The sequence below is a fragment of the Falco cherrug genome, chromosome 2, assembly GCF_023634085.1.
Source record: "Falco cherrug isolate bFalChe1 chromosome 2, bFalChe1.pri, whole genome shotgun sequence".
NCBI classification, from domain to species: Eukaryota; Metazoa; Chordata; class Aves; order Falconiformes; family Falconidae; genus Falco; species Falco cherrug.
In genome coordinates, this window is record NC_073698.1 from 46,137,729 (window position 1) to 46,155,176 (window position 17,448).

General features: G+C 35.2%; 1 protein-coding gene across 29 annotated transcripts in view; it reads right to left on the reverse strand.

The window, feature by feature from the left end:
* The window catches only part of MYCBP2 (MYC binding protein 2), a 200,624-nt gene that overhangs the window by 149,633 nt on the left and 33,543 nt on the right, over nucleotides 1-17,448 (reverse strand). For all 29 annotated transcript variants that reach the window (XM_055703008.1, XM_055703002.1, XM_055703014.1 and 26 more), the window contains exons 3-8: nucleotides 13,360-13,575; nucleotides 9,518-9,671; nucleotides 7,932-8,128; nucleotides 7,460-7,702; nucleotides 7,108-7,179; nucleotides 4,224-4,320 (exon numbers count right to left, since the gene is read on the reverse strand). In XM_055703008.1, coding sequence (XP_055558983.1) covers nucleotides 4,224-4,320; nucleotides 7,108-7,179; nucleotides 7,460-7,702; nucleotides 7,932-8,128; nucleotides 9,518-9,671; nucleotides 13,360-13,575 — 979 coding nt within the window. The remainder of the gene's footprint in view (nucleotides 1-4,223; nucleotides 4,321-7,107; nucleotides 7,180-7,459; nucleotides 7,703-7,931; nucleotides 8,129-9,517; nucleotides 9,672-13,359; nucleotides 13,576-17,448) is intronic.

The following is a 17,448-nucleotide window of genomic DNA, read 5'->3' on the forward strand; positions in this document are numbered from 1 at the left end:
TTATGCTATGATCTCCTCTCTCACCCAAAGTATATAATACTCCTTTGTTCCTTTAAGAGTTATTAAAGCACTTTCCATTGTATGAAACATAAGGGATTACCTCAACATTTAACTGTAAGAGCATTTAGTATTCACCTGTGAGGGGTATTCTAAACTATAACACAAATTCTAATTTTCTGGGAGTGTTTGTCTTTCTCCTTCCCCAAAGATCTTCCACCCCCCCCCCTTTTTTTTTAAAAAAAAGGGCCATTATCTTTAAAGAAATTTCCTCAGTCCAGCATATAAAACTTAAGAGAAATAAATGAAACAGAATTCATTATTCATCTCATTTTCCCATTGTTTATAAAGTTTGCCAAATTATTAACTGAAAATTAGGGGTTTTTTGAAAACTACAAAGTATATACTTGAATGCATCACATATTTATTGAAAATGGGTCAGCTATTTCCAAGAAAAAATGGTAAGGAAAGAATTCTGCCCATATTAGGGTAAAAATAAAAAGACCACTTCCTCTGCAAGTTTAAGAGTATGTCCCTAACACCATCTCTTTTTCCCTTCCTGCTCTGCTCTAGGAGCTGCTAACAAAGATATTGATATTATATGGCTTGTAAGATGTTTGTTTCACTGATTGCACACAGGAAATACACCTCTTCTAAAAATATTCTGGGACAGCTACTTTACACTCTAAATATCTGCTTCATAACCTGAACAAAGATCCCGTATCAGTAATTTTATCTAATAAATTTAATGCTAAATGAAGCACATAATAACCTTCTGTCATAACTAGCAAGTTTGCTATTTTTTGCTAGCTAGTTGGAATATTTTGTAAAAATATTACACCTGAAAAAAACACCACAGTATGCACAAACCAATAAGCTTGTTTAGTTTTTCCTGCTGTACTGCCCAGTCTAATACACTATCTTATCCGGAACAGAATATGCATTAGGTGGCCTTCTCTAATTTTCACATCTTGAAGTAACAGTCCTAAAGTAGACAACCTCCCCCGTAGAGCACATACAGGTATGAATCACAAAGAGGGTAAGCAGCAAGCAGGATGGAGAATCACAGATACACTGAAGTCTGAAATACTGCTCTCTCAAATATAATCTTGATTTGATGACCAAGGTCAGTTCACGTTACTAATTCTCTATGTTGCAAAGTGATATTAGTGATAAAACAAGAGTCATCAATAACTTGAAGAAAAGTTCCAAAAAGAATCTAAATGACATTTCTGAAAGGTTACAGGAAGTTGGTAAGTATTAAGATCCTCTGAATGGTTGAAAATTACGTGTTCACATAAGTGTAACCGTCAAGGAAACAAGATATTCTGGCCACCAGTTGGTCCATATTACTCTTTGGCCTACTTCTTGAGTCATTTCAAGAAGAGGAAAGCCCCCAGGTAAATGTTTTTGGAGGTTGTTTATATGTTTATATCTGGGATGTTGGGGTGTTTTTTTTCTTAATATATGTTCTTCAGAAGACTTCCTAAAAATTAGCACATGATTAGATAACACCCAGGCCCAGCATTAAATATCTAATCAATGGGGAGATTAGAAACTGGAAAACAAATGGAGTATCTGCAAAAAGTAGGGTAGTGTAGTGTCTCAGCTAGCAAAGAGCTCTTATCTACAATTGTGGTCTTACTCAATCTGACTGGAAATTACTCTGGGGATGAAGATATCAAAGGTTTCTGTCTGGAGATTACTATAACAGAAAGTGCTTATGTTTTATTTAAAGGTCATAACTACCAACATCTGTTAAGCACAGCCTCTGCAGAGGCTTCCCGAGAAGATAACTGTCAACCATCACCTTCCATATTTACACAGTGCATCCTGTGCCTGCTGTTTAAGTACTCTTGAGCTTGTCTAGGCTACCCTCAGCAGTACTTTTCTGACTAAGTGAATAGTCCTGAGCTCCAAGATATTCATGTGTAAATTCAAAGAACAATGAAACCATATACCATGTAACTTCAATTTCTTCAGATGAACACAGCAATCTTTCTCTCAGGTATGTAGTAAGCATTACTGTTAAAGAAACAATCTAGAAAAAAAACCCTGTAAATTCCGGTCCAATCACCTAGAAAATCTTATAGAATTCAGAGATTCTTTTATGATATTTGGACTGGGAAGACAGCACCACATCTCAACTACATTGTATGAAGCTTAGCAAAGGTGTTAGATACAAGAATGTTGACACAGCCTGGCAGTTCCAGATACATTGTCAGATTTGCTAGATCATCTATCAGAGTGGAAAGACTGCCCTTTGAAATAGAAGTTTACGGTTTCAAGAAACTGGTGGATCCTGCTGTCTGAAAAAGGAGAAGATAATATTCTATAGTTCACTGAGCTTTCTAAGGTCATGTGACTTCTAGCTGGGATCAACTCCTAATCACATGTCCTAATGAACTCCTAATCTCCTCCCATCCCTGTACAAATAAATGCAAATACCTTATTTAAATGCATAATCACCAACCCAGGCATTTGAAAGAGATTAACTCCAAACAGCCATGTCTGAATACCATACCAATTAGGAACAAATAGTTGGGAGTCAGATCAGTGTTCAGCTGTTAGCAAGGTTACTGTCTTCTAGTTCTTTCCAGTATGGTTTTTCAGAACTACAACATGCCACAGGTTATTATTGAGGTTACAGTGGGGCAGCCACTACTGCTTGGAGTTACTTATCAGGTATCCTCATATAGGTCACATACTCCGCCCCAACCCCCCCCCCCTCTTAATTTCTTTTGTCCTAATGGGAAACTGAAATAACCAGAAGTGAACCCCTTTGACTTTGTGCTAGCCAAAAGACTAGGTCATATCTGCTCACATTATAACATTAAGATAAACGTGTAGAAGTGTAGAAAGTAAAACAGCAAAGTTCAAGGCCTGAAATACAAACGGTAGGAGTTACAAAGAACACCTGGCATCCACTTTCACACCATCACAAACCATACGAAAAGCAACTGTGTGAAATAGTTTCAGGGATTTCTGACTGGGTATTCCCACAGTTGTAAGACTTACTTTTGCACTGAAAGATTACTACAGTTTTGTTTAGAAGGCACACTCATTTAATTTGCACCTTTTTATAGTATAAACACAAGGCTGTCTTGCAGAATGACACCTGTCACTCAGATTTGCAAAAGAAAGCTAAAAGCTTAGAGGTACAGACTTTACATGTTCTCAAGTGTCCCTCGAGACTTGCATGAGGAGCACCGATTTGTTTATCAATGGTAACATAATTGAGGACCTCAATGAACCCTACTGTTTGAAGAAGGTGCCTTGAGGTGAAGACAGTGTAAAAACAGCCCTACAAGGCAATTTGTCAGGTCCTTGGAATGTGCTCTCACTCAAGACTTTTCATACAGCCCCACAAGGACCAAGCAGCTTAAACATACATCCACATTCTAAGGACTTGCAGAAAGCTGCATAAACTAGATTCTACACTCATAGTTTGTCTTAAAAATGATTGCTTGTGTTTGAAGTACAAAAAGCCTAGAGAATTTTTCTGAGGTTTCAGTCAGTGTCTTCTTATTTATGTCAGGATGCAACATAAAATCTTTCTTCTGATCTACAGAATAAGCCTGTCATTGCTCGATCAAAAGATATTCTTGTGCCCTTCTACTGTTTACGTGAGTGGTTAGGAAGAGATGTTTCACCAGGAAGCTAATTAAAGCGTGTTCCAGGAACATCCTCATTTTCTAAACAGAGACCTAAACCCCAACAACAACACCACCACCCCAAAACAAACAAACAAAACCTACAAAACAAATAAACAAAAACCCACCACCAACTTAAACATCAGAAGCATAGCCCATCAGTGTTCATTAGCCTCCTTTGTTCTTTAGATACATTTCTATGATATTAAAAACTTAAAAATTATTTTGGTCAGAGTTTGTAACTACCTACATGTAAGAGATACTGGAAACAAAGTCACATCCAAGCCAAATGCTCAAACTTCAAATGAGGAAGAAATAAAAATTCTCTAAGAAGGAAGTTAAGCTCTTGGAGTCTTTAAATTAAGATGACCATACATTCTAAAATGTGGCAGCATTCTTCCAGTAGTTGGAGTAAGAATGAAACACTGCAGCTGGTCTAATGAGGCAAATCAGTCATAAAAAAAGCAGTGTCTCTGTGATCTCAAAACCTGTCTCAATTTCTCTTCCGCTTACCTGAAAATACATATCATATAAACAGTAAACTATAACCATCTTACATCCAGAGGATCTTACCTGGCAAAGCAACTGTACCATCTTGTTCCAGAGTTTCAGGGTTTATTCTTATGGCTGTCATACTGTGATTATTTGCATCTCTATATAATAAATAACCCTGGTAAGAGTAAAAATACATATATTGGTACGAAAATATTCTTAAATACATCAAAGGATATTGTCAAAAAGTTTAAAAGTGCAATAGTCATTTTAGGTATTGTTTAAACATTTTTGAAACCTTTTACCACAAATCTGCTTAATTTTGATAATCAACTTTTTTCCATTAATCAAATTCTGTAATAAAAAATGGAAATTTGATCCCCTTCCTCCACACTTTCTACATTCTGTAGACCAGTGTGCTAAAGCTTGTATACAGCTTTTGGAGTCACACGTAGTAATGCTGTTCTTCATGTGTATGCAATTACAGTTAAAACCTACAGCCACAGTAAAAACCAATGTTCCTGTCCCCGCTATCCAAATCAACAAAGGACTCACAGGAATTCCAGGAAGAAAATACATATATAGCCCTATATAGAGAGCGATCATTAATAAATATTAATATAAACATTAAAAACTAGATAAATTTTCAAATATGTTAATTAACTACTTTGACTCCCACACTAACAAGATACCATGTATTTATTCTTTCTGAGCTCTGCGTCAAAGAAATTCCTGCAAAGTACAGCGTGATTTTGGTGACAGTAGCCATGACACAAGGTTACATACAATGAGTTCTTATACTTCTTACGTTCCAGCTCCTAACCAGACCTAGGGGAAGGGATACTCAGGACTAAAGATTTCCTCTTTCTGTTTCTCCACATGCAGAATACCTTCATTTCTGAAAAATTACTTACTCTGGTCAGCAACCCATGTCAAGAAGTCTCCTTTGGTATACCAAAACAGTGTCTTCCCTCTGTTCATATGTATACTTTTTTAAAGGTTTGATTCAGTCACCATTTTAGAAGGTTTCTCAGTAAAAATATTTGCCTATCTGAAATTCACATTTGAGGTTTGTTGTTTGTACCTCTAACTCTGAGTGCACTTTTAAACAAACACTTGAACTAGATAGATTGCATAAGCCCCCATGTTTGCATAATGTGCATAGATCCACAGTAGTAACATGGCAACTTTGCTCTTGCATCTTTTAAGATCCTACAACGCCTGTGAACCTTTCAAAGGCTTTGAGAGAGCAGGGTAGAAACACACGTGTGGAATTTACACTTACAAAGCACTTCTGCTATAAAAGCAGCTAAAGGAAAGGAACAAACGTTCTCACTCAAGCAAGGTAGTATTCACCTACAGGAAAGCTGTAGAGGCCAATGTGAACCAAGTAATGATTCTGACAACAGTAGTGTCATAGCAGGAGATATGACAATGGCTTGTACTTGCTTGAAGCATGACTGGCCTCAGGTGGGGATTCTACACATCTACATATGGACCCATTTCACATGGAGGTCACTAAGGCTTAACCTCTGGATATCTTCATTTGTCAAGGAGTCACAGACCCTAATTACAATCATCTAACAACAACAGAAAAATCCAACCAATCCTTTTCCTTCCATCTAAACTACTTGAATTTTTCTGGATAAATCTTTGTGAAACGAGGAAAAACAAACCCACAAAAGCTATGAAAAGTAAGTTAAGAGCATTAAAGTAGACAGAAAAGAATCAGTCTAAAATAACATATGATGAAGCAAGAAAAATCACTTGAATTTGAGCTGACTTAACCTAGCACCTGAAGGGAAATGAGACTGAGGGTTTATCTTACCTCTTTTACGGACACATACTTAGCAATAAGTGCAACTTACACATCTTCCTATAAATATAGCCCCAGAGTGACATTTTTCCAACTAGCAATGTCTTTGGGTACAGTCACTGTGTGAGTGCATACACCTGTACAAGCACTCAAAGAACATCAAATATATTTATAGCTATGTACAGATGTGTAACTCTATATAGTGAAACTGTATGGATCCTATTCCCTTCCAAACTGATAAAACAGGCTCCTGAATGAATGCATCCACACACATTTGTATTGCACCAATATACCTTTCCGTGATCTGTTTTAACACTAAACAAAACCACGTCATGTGTGTGTGTGTATATAACTGTAATAATAGAATATATATTCATAATAAGCCATTTCACTTCAAAAACGTGAAAGGAGTACAGTTAATTTCACACTGGGACAATGAGATCACTCAGTTGATAGTAAATATACAATAAAAATTGCTCTAGGTAAAAAAAAATTAGGTAAATTCATTGTTCTCTGAAATTTAATTTTTGGTTTGCTCTAGGTTTTTTTGTTTGGGAGCAGGGAGAGAGAGCATGAGAGTGTGCACACTCAGTGGTAATAATAGGATTCTAAAAAAATCCACTATTTTTATGATGAATGGCAAAGGTATAAAAAAAGGTGGTTGATATTCCAGAAACCGACTAATTCTAAAAACACAAAACATCCACCAAATATAGTTAACTCTGCAGTAGTCATTTACTACAAATATTTTAAAATTAATTTTCATAATTAGATATTTTGCGTATATTTTTAAACTATTTTGTTGCAACAGCACAGTTTGCATCCATTGACTTCTTTATTGAAGAAGCATACATCAATTGATTGTACAAGTCATTAATTTATGTGTTAAACCATTGTATTTTGAGAAAGTATTTACAGTGACAGCACAAATCAATGACAAATTTCATTACTCCTTTCTACATGCCAATACCATCAGATGTTCCTAATTTTCCACAATTTAAAAGTCAGTATCAAAAAATTTATTTTTATAACTAAAGCCAAAGGAACAATACAATACCCATGCATCTTACTCTAAGCCAAGATCTATTTAAATTACTCATGGGGGACTGGGGATGGGGCACACATTTTATGTTTTAAATATTCACCTACCTGAGCATAGCCTAACCAAGACTTTTTTTCCTTTCTGTTTTTGATGCGGGATGTAGAATTGTATATATGGCCCTGAAAAGCAAAAAGCTCCAATCATTTAACAAGTATCAGAGCAACAATTTTACACAAAATAATTTACCATCTAAATAACAATGTATTCAACCATATTGAAGAGTGAAAATTTTAGGAAAATGCTGTAAAATTTTCATAGAAATCATCACAAAAAGGTTAGACAAATTTAAAAGAACTGATCATTAGTAAGCTACAAAAGATTCTCAATGGAAACAGGACATCATAAAAGTTATGTTAAAATATTAACTATCATTTGTCAGACAAGAAGAAATCACATTACCCTCACTGTGCCGCTATATCCAGAGCCAATTTTGTAAAGTCCATCTTTACACAAAAGATACAGGAAAAAGCCATCACTCTGAAGGAGACACTGGTCGTCTTCATCTACCGATATTTCTTTCAATGGCCATTTGTGCATCAAGGCTGCCTTCTTTATCCCATTACTGAACCAGTCCTGGATTTGGATTTTGCCTACCAAAACTGCCTGTACACTCCGCTGAAGAGAGTTTAAAATGGTTGGCACCTAAACAGTAGAAGAAATAGTGAATGAATGAAAAACATTACTATTTTTTAAGTGTTGTATTTTTTGTTCTTCCATGTCTAACTCAAGATAGATGAAGAAGTACCTATTCTTATCTCAAAAATAGTGAGGGGGAAAAAAGTTAACTGAATTTACAAAATAGATCTTCTCAGAACTCATGTATGTATCATTTACATTAATTCCCAGATACAGAGAAGTTTTAGTGAAAGACCTGAATAGTCTGACAAGCATGGCTGCCATTATTGGTGAGGATAGCAGAGATTGCTTGCAATGTTCTTCCTGTCTCTCCCCATGCTGCTACCAAACTGAAGAGGCAAGCGCAGGAAAGTGCTGTCAAGGACTGTCCTGTACTGTCATTCATTCCTGTGCTACGGACAGTTATCTCCAGAAGAAGCTGGAACAGGGATTCTGCAAATAAAACACAGCAATTACACAGATGAGTCACCAAATCGTATCAAGCAATTTGCCAGTCAATGGGAAATTAAACTTACAAAATACATGGTACATCTTTCCTCAGCTGTTAAATTTAGCTCTATTTCCAGACAGAAAAGAAAGCATCCCATTTAAACAGGCCTAAAACATCCTTTTCACTCTTTTTTAGCCAGAAAATGTTAAGTCTCGACAACCACAATGGCCAGAGAAGAAAAACCAAGTCCTTCTGTTACAGTGGAACACATTTATAAAAAACGGGTGAGAAGGAATTACTTTATCTGCCTATTCAGTCTGCCTCATCACTGAGATGATATGTAGGTCTTGACCAAACTTGTCTAATCTTTATGACAATTACCCATGTTGAAGCACATCCCATTTCTCAGAAACAAGCATTTCAAATCAAAGCTTGAAAATTACTCTGATCCTATCCCTCTTTATAAGCACTGTTTAGCAGCTGAACATCTTTAACAATCAAGGTGTGAACAGAAATCCACCTCATTTTTTTTTGGTAGTATATACAAATAACCACTGAGGCAGTAATCGAAACAAAGCCTTCTTTGTAGCTTTTTAATAATCTATGCATCAATACAAAATAAAACTTTCTGTAGCAAATTATTATACTCTTTGGAAATGGAGTACAGTTGAGCCATAACACAGAAAAACATATATAGAAAGTCTGAAAATACATATTTTTGTTCGATTTTAAACTACAGATGCTATAGCTTAGTCTTCTTTGCAGTTCTACAAATAAGTAAAAACTATAAATTAATAAAAGATAACTAGATTTTAATTTCAAGGACATAATCAATCACACACTTAAAGCCTTCAGTTCAACTTTTAGTTTCAATATCATTAAAAGCAAAATTAATTTTCAGGGAAGCTTTTGGATGGCCAGAGGAAATAAAAGCAGCAATTCTGACATTTTGTTTAGCAGCTTTATATAAATTTTAATTAAATAGCTAAGCTACAGATTACAACAGCAAATCACAAGAGAAGTTCACCGTAGAACTTTCTTCCTTCTAATAAGACCAAGCATTTTATAATTTGGTAAGACAAGCAAATCTCAATTTATAAGGTTTACTATGTGCTTCAGTGAAGCTCTGCATTACACAGCAACAAAACATGATACTTTTTTTATAAGTATATATATACATCTTTACATGCCAATATTTCTGTTCTACAAAAGATTAATGCTGAGAAAGCACTGGTTACAACACCACAAGGAGTTTACACTCCAGAATAAAGTCAATCAGTTGAGAACAAACAAGTTACCATCTCATAAATACTTCCTAGGAATCATTTTCTTCTCTCCAACACAATAATAGATATATATTAATACAAATACAGTAACAGATGAGGTATTACCTAGGACTTCAGGAGGCTCTGATTGCAGTCCTTCTGGTTGCTGGCCCTGGAGCACATTAAGCAAGGCTTGTAGGCTCCTGAGACACAAGGATGGATGAGAAAATCTCGTCTCCTTTATCAGTTCAAAGACTTCACATAATCCAACTTCAATGATCTAAAGAAGTACAGATATTTCAGAATATCTGTTAATATTTTTGGATCTTCATCAATAAAAGTATATCCTAATGTTCACAGTACAAGACAATTATTTGAAGAACAAAAATGTAAACAGTAATTCAAAAGAGAATCAAAAGTACCCACCTACACAACTGTACTCGCAAATATTACTCAGAAGTAATGTCATTATATGAAAGTGTGTATCTAAGCAGAGTAATAGTTCCATGAAAAAATAAGGAAACTTAAAATTTTTTGGACAATATAAGACAAACTGTGCCTCCTGAGTCCTTCTAATTTCGATCAAGCTCACACTTTATTTGACAGACTTCTTTCCTTTCTCCTTGCTCATTAATGTGAAACAGCAAGGTAGAATTGGCTTGCATCTTTACTTCCCAACTTGAGTAACGATATACTTGACAGCTGATACGGGTAGCGCTAGTACTTTCCCCTCCAAAGCCTCTGAGATTGTTTTTGTGACAATATAAAAACCAAAGATGAATGGCTTATTGCTAAAACTCTTTATGTAACTCGTCACAGACATGCATTATGCCAACTAATACATCATCTGTTAAAGCGCTGTTACAGCCACTCCTAACTTTCCCTTTTAGGATTTCTGAATGTTCTGAGATTACAATTATGCTTCTCTCCACTGACTGTTCCCTTTCACTTCCTTCTCAAACATGGTATGTAATGGTGAGGAGGGTGAAAAAAAACATGTGGGGTTAACTCATAACAAATAAGCAACCATATCTTCAAAACTTCATTGTGTGTTTCTGTCAGAAGCAGAGACGCAATGTTTATAGTGTTTAATATAGATTCACCCCTGAGTGAAATCTGAGAAAGACTGAAATCTGAAAATAAATAAAATTGTTAATGGAACTGACAGTCATGCTTAAAAGAGAGCTGACTGTCAGAATAGATCTAAGTTCTACTAGATGCCTTGCAACTGTCTTTGCTGTCATTCAATTTATTTTGGTTCCTGTCTTTCAGAAGTTTTTTTACCACCTGTTTGTTTTTTGAAGGAAAAATAGAAACATAATCAAATCAAGTTTTCAAAGTGCAACAGCAATTTTCCTGCAAATTGCACCTTACATTTCCCCCACTCCAATGAAGATATGAAAACACATGCATGGAATCTATAAGGCAAAAAAACAACCACCTGTCAACAAAATAACAGCACAGATGTTTTTTTCAAGATCCAAAACTCAGCATCATCTTGCAGGCTAATGAATAAAATACACTATAGTACATTTTTTTAAATACCCTTTTTTTCAGTGATAGTATCTTTGAGAGAAAATGAGAAGTTTAACGTATTCTTCTCAGTCTTCAAACAGAACACCTCATCTACCAGCTGACAAAGGCAGCTGGAGAAAGCAGAGAACCTAACACAGTGAAGGAAACAATTTGGTGAACTTCCACTACAGTAGAAATCAACCATGGATAGCTGTGCTGGGGTTTTGCCTTATCTTCACAGGTTTCGGGTTGGTTTTTTTTAGTATCTGAGATAAAAAGACCAGGTAGGCATCTTAAAATAGTTCTCTTCACCATATACATACACACACACATACATATATATATATAAAAAATACTTATGAAAGAATTATATGCATATATAAGAATTTTAATTAAAAAAAGAACCCAAAAACCCCACACAATACCAAAAAATCCACACCAAGGACTAACTTCACCAGTTTAACTCTGGAGAATCTGAGAAGAAATAATCTTGGCTAAACTTTTTTTTTAATCTTTCACCTCACCTTGAAACTCAAAATACATCAGTATTCTTTTTAATAAGCTAACAATTACTTTCAGAAATGTGTCTTTACATTTAGCAAATTAAGCCCTACCCAATATTGTTCATTATACGTAAGAATGAGACCACACTATCCTCAAAGCATAAGACAGACACCTATATTCAGCATACAAAGACATTTACATACTTAGCCTCCAAAAGTTTTACTACCTCTGAGACAGCTCCAAGTTGATGCTTTTTCCAAGTGTTTGGATGCAAGTGAAATTAGTATTAAAAAGTGTCTTATTTCAGAGTGACCTAAACAACCAAGTATTAGCTAGATATGTTATTAAAAGCACTGAGGTTGTACCAAGCATCTAAGACATCGTTCAATCAGTAAAAATTCTTGAATTCTTTGATATTTTGTAGATTCTTTGCTAAAAATCAACAGTTTGAAGGCATACCGATTTTAATCAATTTAAATTTTCTGTATTAAATGTAACAAAATATCTCACTGATTTTCTGTTTTGATAAAAGCTTCCTACCTACAGCTTCCCTATCATTTTTTCTAAGCCACCATCTTTTTAAAACTGCACCATTTTTCCAAGTCTCTTTTTGATAAACTCTACAACATCTTTAACAATACCAATGTTTTCATTTCTATATACAAGTGTTCTGTCCATACCACTGGTAAATCTTACCCTTCTTGGAACCTCTTTTAATTTCAAAATCTCTTTAAAACTCCATTACGTTCTTTATAAATGCTAATAGCTATATTGCTTTTTACTTAAAATTCCAAATCCAGCATCTACAAGCACTTGCTGATTCATTCAATATAATCCACAAGGAGTCAGATGCAGTTCATAAATTATGCTAACTATTTCTACTGACCACACATAACTTTGCAACTACCAACTGTGAAATTTCAGTTACCAAATTGCAGTTACCTGACTTGGTTATATTCCTCTGCAATTCTCCAGTACTTCCCAGAGTGCCAAACTTGCCCTTCAGATAATACTACCTAAACACAATCATCTATAAACTTCTATAAACTTCTAATTTTCTAAACAACTAGAACATTGCTGCAACACCATTTTTAGTTCATTATTTTTATTGTTTTTAGAGCAAATACAAACAAGGAAATTGACTCTGAACGTGCTTTTTAGACTCAGAATACAAAAAGGAAGCAGGATTTATAGCATTAATAAGCTAGCAATGAACAAAACTGAATGCACAGAAGTTACATAGTACAAAATGAATCATTAAATCAAAAAAATTAAGGAAAAAAACAGTAGCTTGTATACAGATTTCTGACTTTCCACCATTAATGCTACTATAAGCACAGAACTAGTAAATAGTAAAAAACCTACCCTAACTGTTGAACTATAGCGTCCAAAATCTTAAGGTGTATTACTATCTATATTTATAGTGCCAAAAGTCACTAAAGGCAAGAAAGTGGAAAATTAAAAAACTAAGGTATTAAGAATAATTGACAGTTATTGCAATTACACATAAACCTGGCAAACGGCTTTAGGAAACACTCCACCAACTGAATTCTAATAGTAGAAAGATTTATTCCTTTTTGGGGATAAAGCAAGAGAAAGCACATTTTATCACTAGTGGCTAGTAGCCTGACAGATTAAGAGCTACCATATTTGCACTTTGTTTATGAAGATTTTTGAGGCTGTAGGTTAGTTTCAAGTACCAGTACTTCTAAAGGAGTGCAAGTTGAATGTTCACCTGACATTTAATTGACTTGAAGATAATTACTGGGCAGGTACACAGATCTTCCTAATTCATCAGATCAGATGATTCTGGACTAAATGGACCACAACTAAAACTATAGCTATTTTCTGAGCAGCTAGCTTAGAATGCTGTTCTTTATTGACCACAAAGAACATACCAACTTCAGATGACATACATGGCACACTTTAAACAGTATCCAGTTACTTGCCTTTGGAAGTTTGATAGGTGGCTCTTTGGATTCCTCTTCTTCATCACTGTCTGAATCCCCACTCTGTACACTGTTCTTTGAAGCCAAAGATACAGATGCTTCCTTTTTTTGCCACTCCAACACACAATGGCGGACATTGCAGTAAACATTAAAAGCTGAAGGGTTGCTATGTAATCTGATATCTGGTATAGTTATTGTACTTTCTAGGTTTTCAGTCTGAAAAACAAGATCAATTTTAAGTTTATTAGAAGTTTCAAGCTTTGCTAAATAAAAGTAATCTCAACCATCTCAATAATTTTGGCTAAGCAAAATGATTCTCAAACTCGAGACTGAACTTTCTTGCTGAAGTAGCAATTATATTTCAGGCAGGAAAGAAAGGAGGAAAAGGAAGAAATTTCAATATATTCCATCTGGGTTTAGTCTCTACCTCTCATAACTTGATGAGGACACTGGGACAGAAAATGAAAGCAGCTCAGGCTACAGAATGGTTCAAACCTGTGTCACAGGCAAGGTTCAAACCTGTGTCACAGGCAAAAGACTAGTAGAATTCAGGATTTATCTAACAGGAGTCAGTTATTATTTTTTATTTATTATTGAATTTTAAAATGCATCATTTTTTATTCTAGTTGTTAATTTTAATCTAATGGTAAATAATAAATTCAAGCTGTTTACTAAATGTATATTAGAAATTAAAAATGCCATTAGATGTCTCGTCATTAAATGAAAACAGATGGCAATTCAAAAACTCCCACGGCAGGATGCTGTGGCTAATGAAAACCTAATGGACAAACTACTGAATACAAAAATGTATCAACACCTATGACATAACAGGACACCATCCTGTTTTCAACAGCCCTGAACCACAAAGTTTGGAAACTGTTCTGAGAAACTACTGCTATCCACACCCTTACTCTACCCACTACCCTGCCCTACCCTTTCCTTGGTACCTATTATAAGTGCATTACTGTCAGCCACTGCCAAGGCACAGAAAAGCCTCCAGAAGGCTGTCATCAGACTTGAAAAAATATTAAGAAAAAACATTTTTTTACAAAACCTCTTTTAAACTCTGCCCCATACTCCCCCTTTCTGCAACAGTACGATAAGACAGGAGGAATGATAAACTTAAACTAAAAAAACCTCCAAACCCCACAACAACAAAATAATCCCTAAGCAGGGTTATACTTTCTCTTCGGTTGTGTACTACCAAAGACTAGGCTGGTTTGAGCCCAGGCTATGAAAAACTGGACTTCAGGAATATGGGAGGAAGGAATTCCCTATAATACTTCAGTGTAGACAGAGGGCACAGGGCCTACGTAAGGAGAGAAGACCTAGGTTAAGAGTGCAAGACAGATTTCCTTGAACTTGCAAGGCAAAATTTGGAAGAGCATTAGGCCACACTGATTCAGGGTCATGACTAACTTCACAAGGTTATTTTGGTTTGTTTCTTTTATCTTGGGGGGCAGTGAGGATGGAGGCTTTTTTTCTTTTTATTTAAGGGGGATAGATATTGTGAATGACCATGTTCATCTGGCAGAATACATAGTGAATTATATTACAGTGATCTGGAACAGCTCAGAGTGGAAATACACATCTGTGAGAGCACTGATGGGAAAGAGGACTTAAGCAGAGAAGAGAACCAGTGAACTGGATAATGTTTTAATGGAGGGATTTATTTTTCTACACTATGGTAGACACAAGTTTGTACATCAAAACACAGCAATGGTTCACAACAGGTTTTTGTCTCCACTTATCTTTTTATTATTACCAGAAATAATACAGGCTTCTAAGTTAGACCATTTAACACCATATGTCACAAAAAAAAAATAATGAGAAGAACTTAAAAATATTTCATAGTTTACATATTTCCCTTTATTTTTGACTATAGTATTATTCTAACCGTACTGGTACATATTTGCATATCCTTCCTTTCCATTATTACTACAAAATTATTGCAAGCTGAAACATTAAGAAGCCATGTTTACTCTGTAGCCTATTTTATCCAACACAGACACTGCGTTAATTTTTCTTACCCATATTGGTGCTAGCAGTAAGCGCAAAAAAATAAAGACAATGAAGAACAAAAAAGTTTGGGGTTTTTTTTCTATTTTGGCACAACAGAAGTTCTTCCATTAGGAACTGAAATGCAACAGAAGTTTAGTCCTTGTTCAACATGACTATCTTTGAAATAATAAAGCTACTGCTAAAAAAACACAATTATTAATCCGTGCAAGAACTCAAGATACAATGTCATGTTATTCCAGTATCAAACTGCATCAAAATAGATTTGGACTAATACCAATGATAATGATCTGCTACATACTTTAAAATGTATCTGGCACCAGAAAACTAAACTGTTTGATGATATGACTCTTCTGTATGTCAAATATCCATACACATACCCCAACAGTTTTTGCAGCTGTTGTTAAGGCAAACACACAATATAAGCTTTCAGCTTTAAAGCTAATTGAGTTGAACTGCACAGATTAAAAAAAATATTTAGTAAATTTACTATGCATTTCCCAGTTTAATGACAGTTACAGGAAGAGAAAAATATCTGAATCCTCCGAAATATCTCTATCTCACATTTCACTTATCTAATTATTGTCATGTACTGTAATCGTAACTTCTGTGAAGAGCTCCCATTCCAGTTCTTTCCTGTCAGGGGTTCAGCTCAGTCTCTGTTCCACAACAGCTTAAGTTCTGTAGCTCATATTGCCTCTTTTGAAATAAGTTGGCCAAATTGTTTAACCAGCACCGATAATTTTAGACATTACAGTGCTAGATAAATTTCAATGTATGTTTTCTTGCTTATTAATAGTAAGTTGACTAGTTTTCAGAAATAAACCCCTTCCTTATTCTCAATACTCTACAACTACTAAAAAGTCCCTTAGCTAATGCTTTAACTTTTAAACAGTAAGCATTTTAAATAGTCTATATTTCTATTTAGTGTCTCAATCTTATACAACAGTGCAAACTATATGTGTATACAATAATCTGCTATCCAGACTTCAATACAGCACATTCTCCAGAAAACCCTGCTCTATCTGAACAGTGTAGCACTAGAATACATGACTTAGAACTAGAGTTTAATTCCTAGCTGTGATGTTAACCCACTGTTTACATTTCTTAGTTCATACCTCTGCCTTCCCTTCACAACACCTTATCTCTGAGAACTGTAAAATTTTGAAACTATCTTATACTCTATCCTGTTATACACTTGACAAATATAGTAGAAAAGCTAACAATGTCCCTTAAGAATATTTTTTAAATTCACTACCTGGTTTTGTCAGTTTAAAAACACTGGTCTTATGACTGTACTAAATAAATCCTCCTTTGAACAGTAGTAAATTGTCACAAAACCAGGTTAAAACTCAAGGATAATTACAACTTTCACTGCTTACTGTCTTTCACTCGAGGGGAAAAAAATTTAACTGAATTAACATTACATGTATAAGCACAAAAATGCTTAACATGCCTCAAGGCAGAAGAAAGGTGCTGAATGACAGGGCACATTGTTTCTGGTTGGAGAGTAGGAAGGGAATATCCAATTATCATGTCGTTCTTTCTCTCTCTTCCCCCCACAAACTTCACTACAAGGTGGAAGCCACTGACTTTTCATGATTTATTTGCTCAAGTCTCTGTGGGAGTTTAACTATAATATTTATAGTTTCCAGGTCTTCAAACAAACATCTGTTCAGAAGTGGAGGTATATGAGTAGTTTGTATAAACTTTATTTTAGATTTCTTTTACAGAAGGCAGAGATGGATCTGATAAAACAAACAAAACCCACAACCAAACAGGAGAATGTTCTGTCTCTTTCAGTGAGCAGCTTCCCACACCCCTTTTCTTTTTGTCAACAGTGGTAGTGGAAAGTATTCAAAACAGACATCAGAAGTTTTTTCCATCTAAGGTAAGATTTTTCCTTTCCAGATTATAACAGATTCTTAACTTCACTGAGGTCATCAGATGCACCAATCAAGTTAGGAAACTGGGATGTAAGTTCATCCCATCATGCACTGGAAGTTTCATTTTCTGCTTCTAATGACAGCCATCGCATTGGGTCACTTCTACACAGCCATACAAACCTCC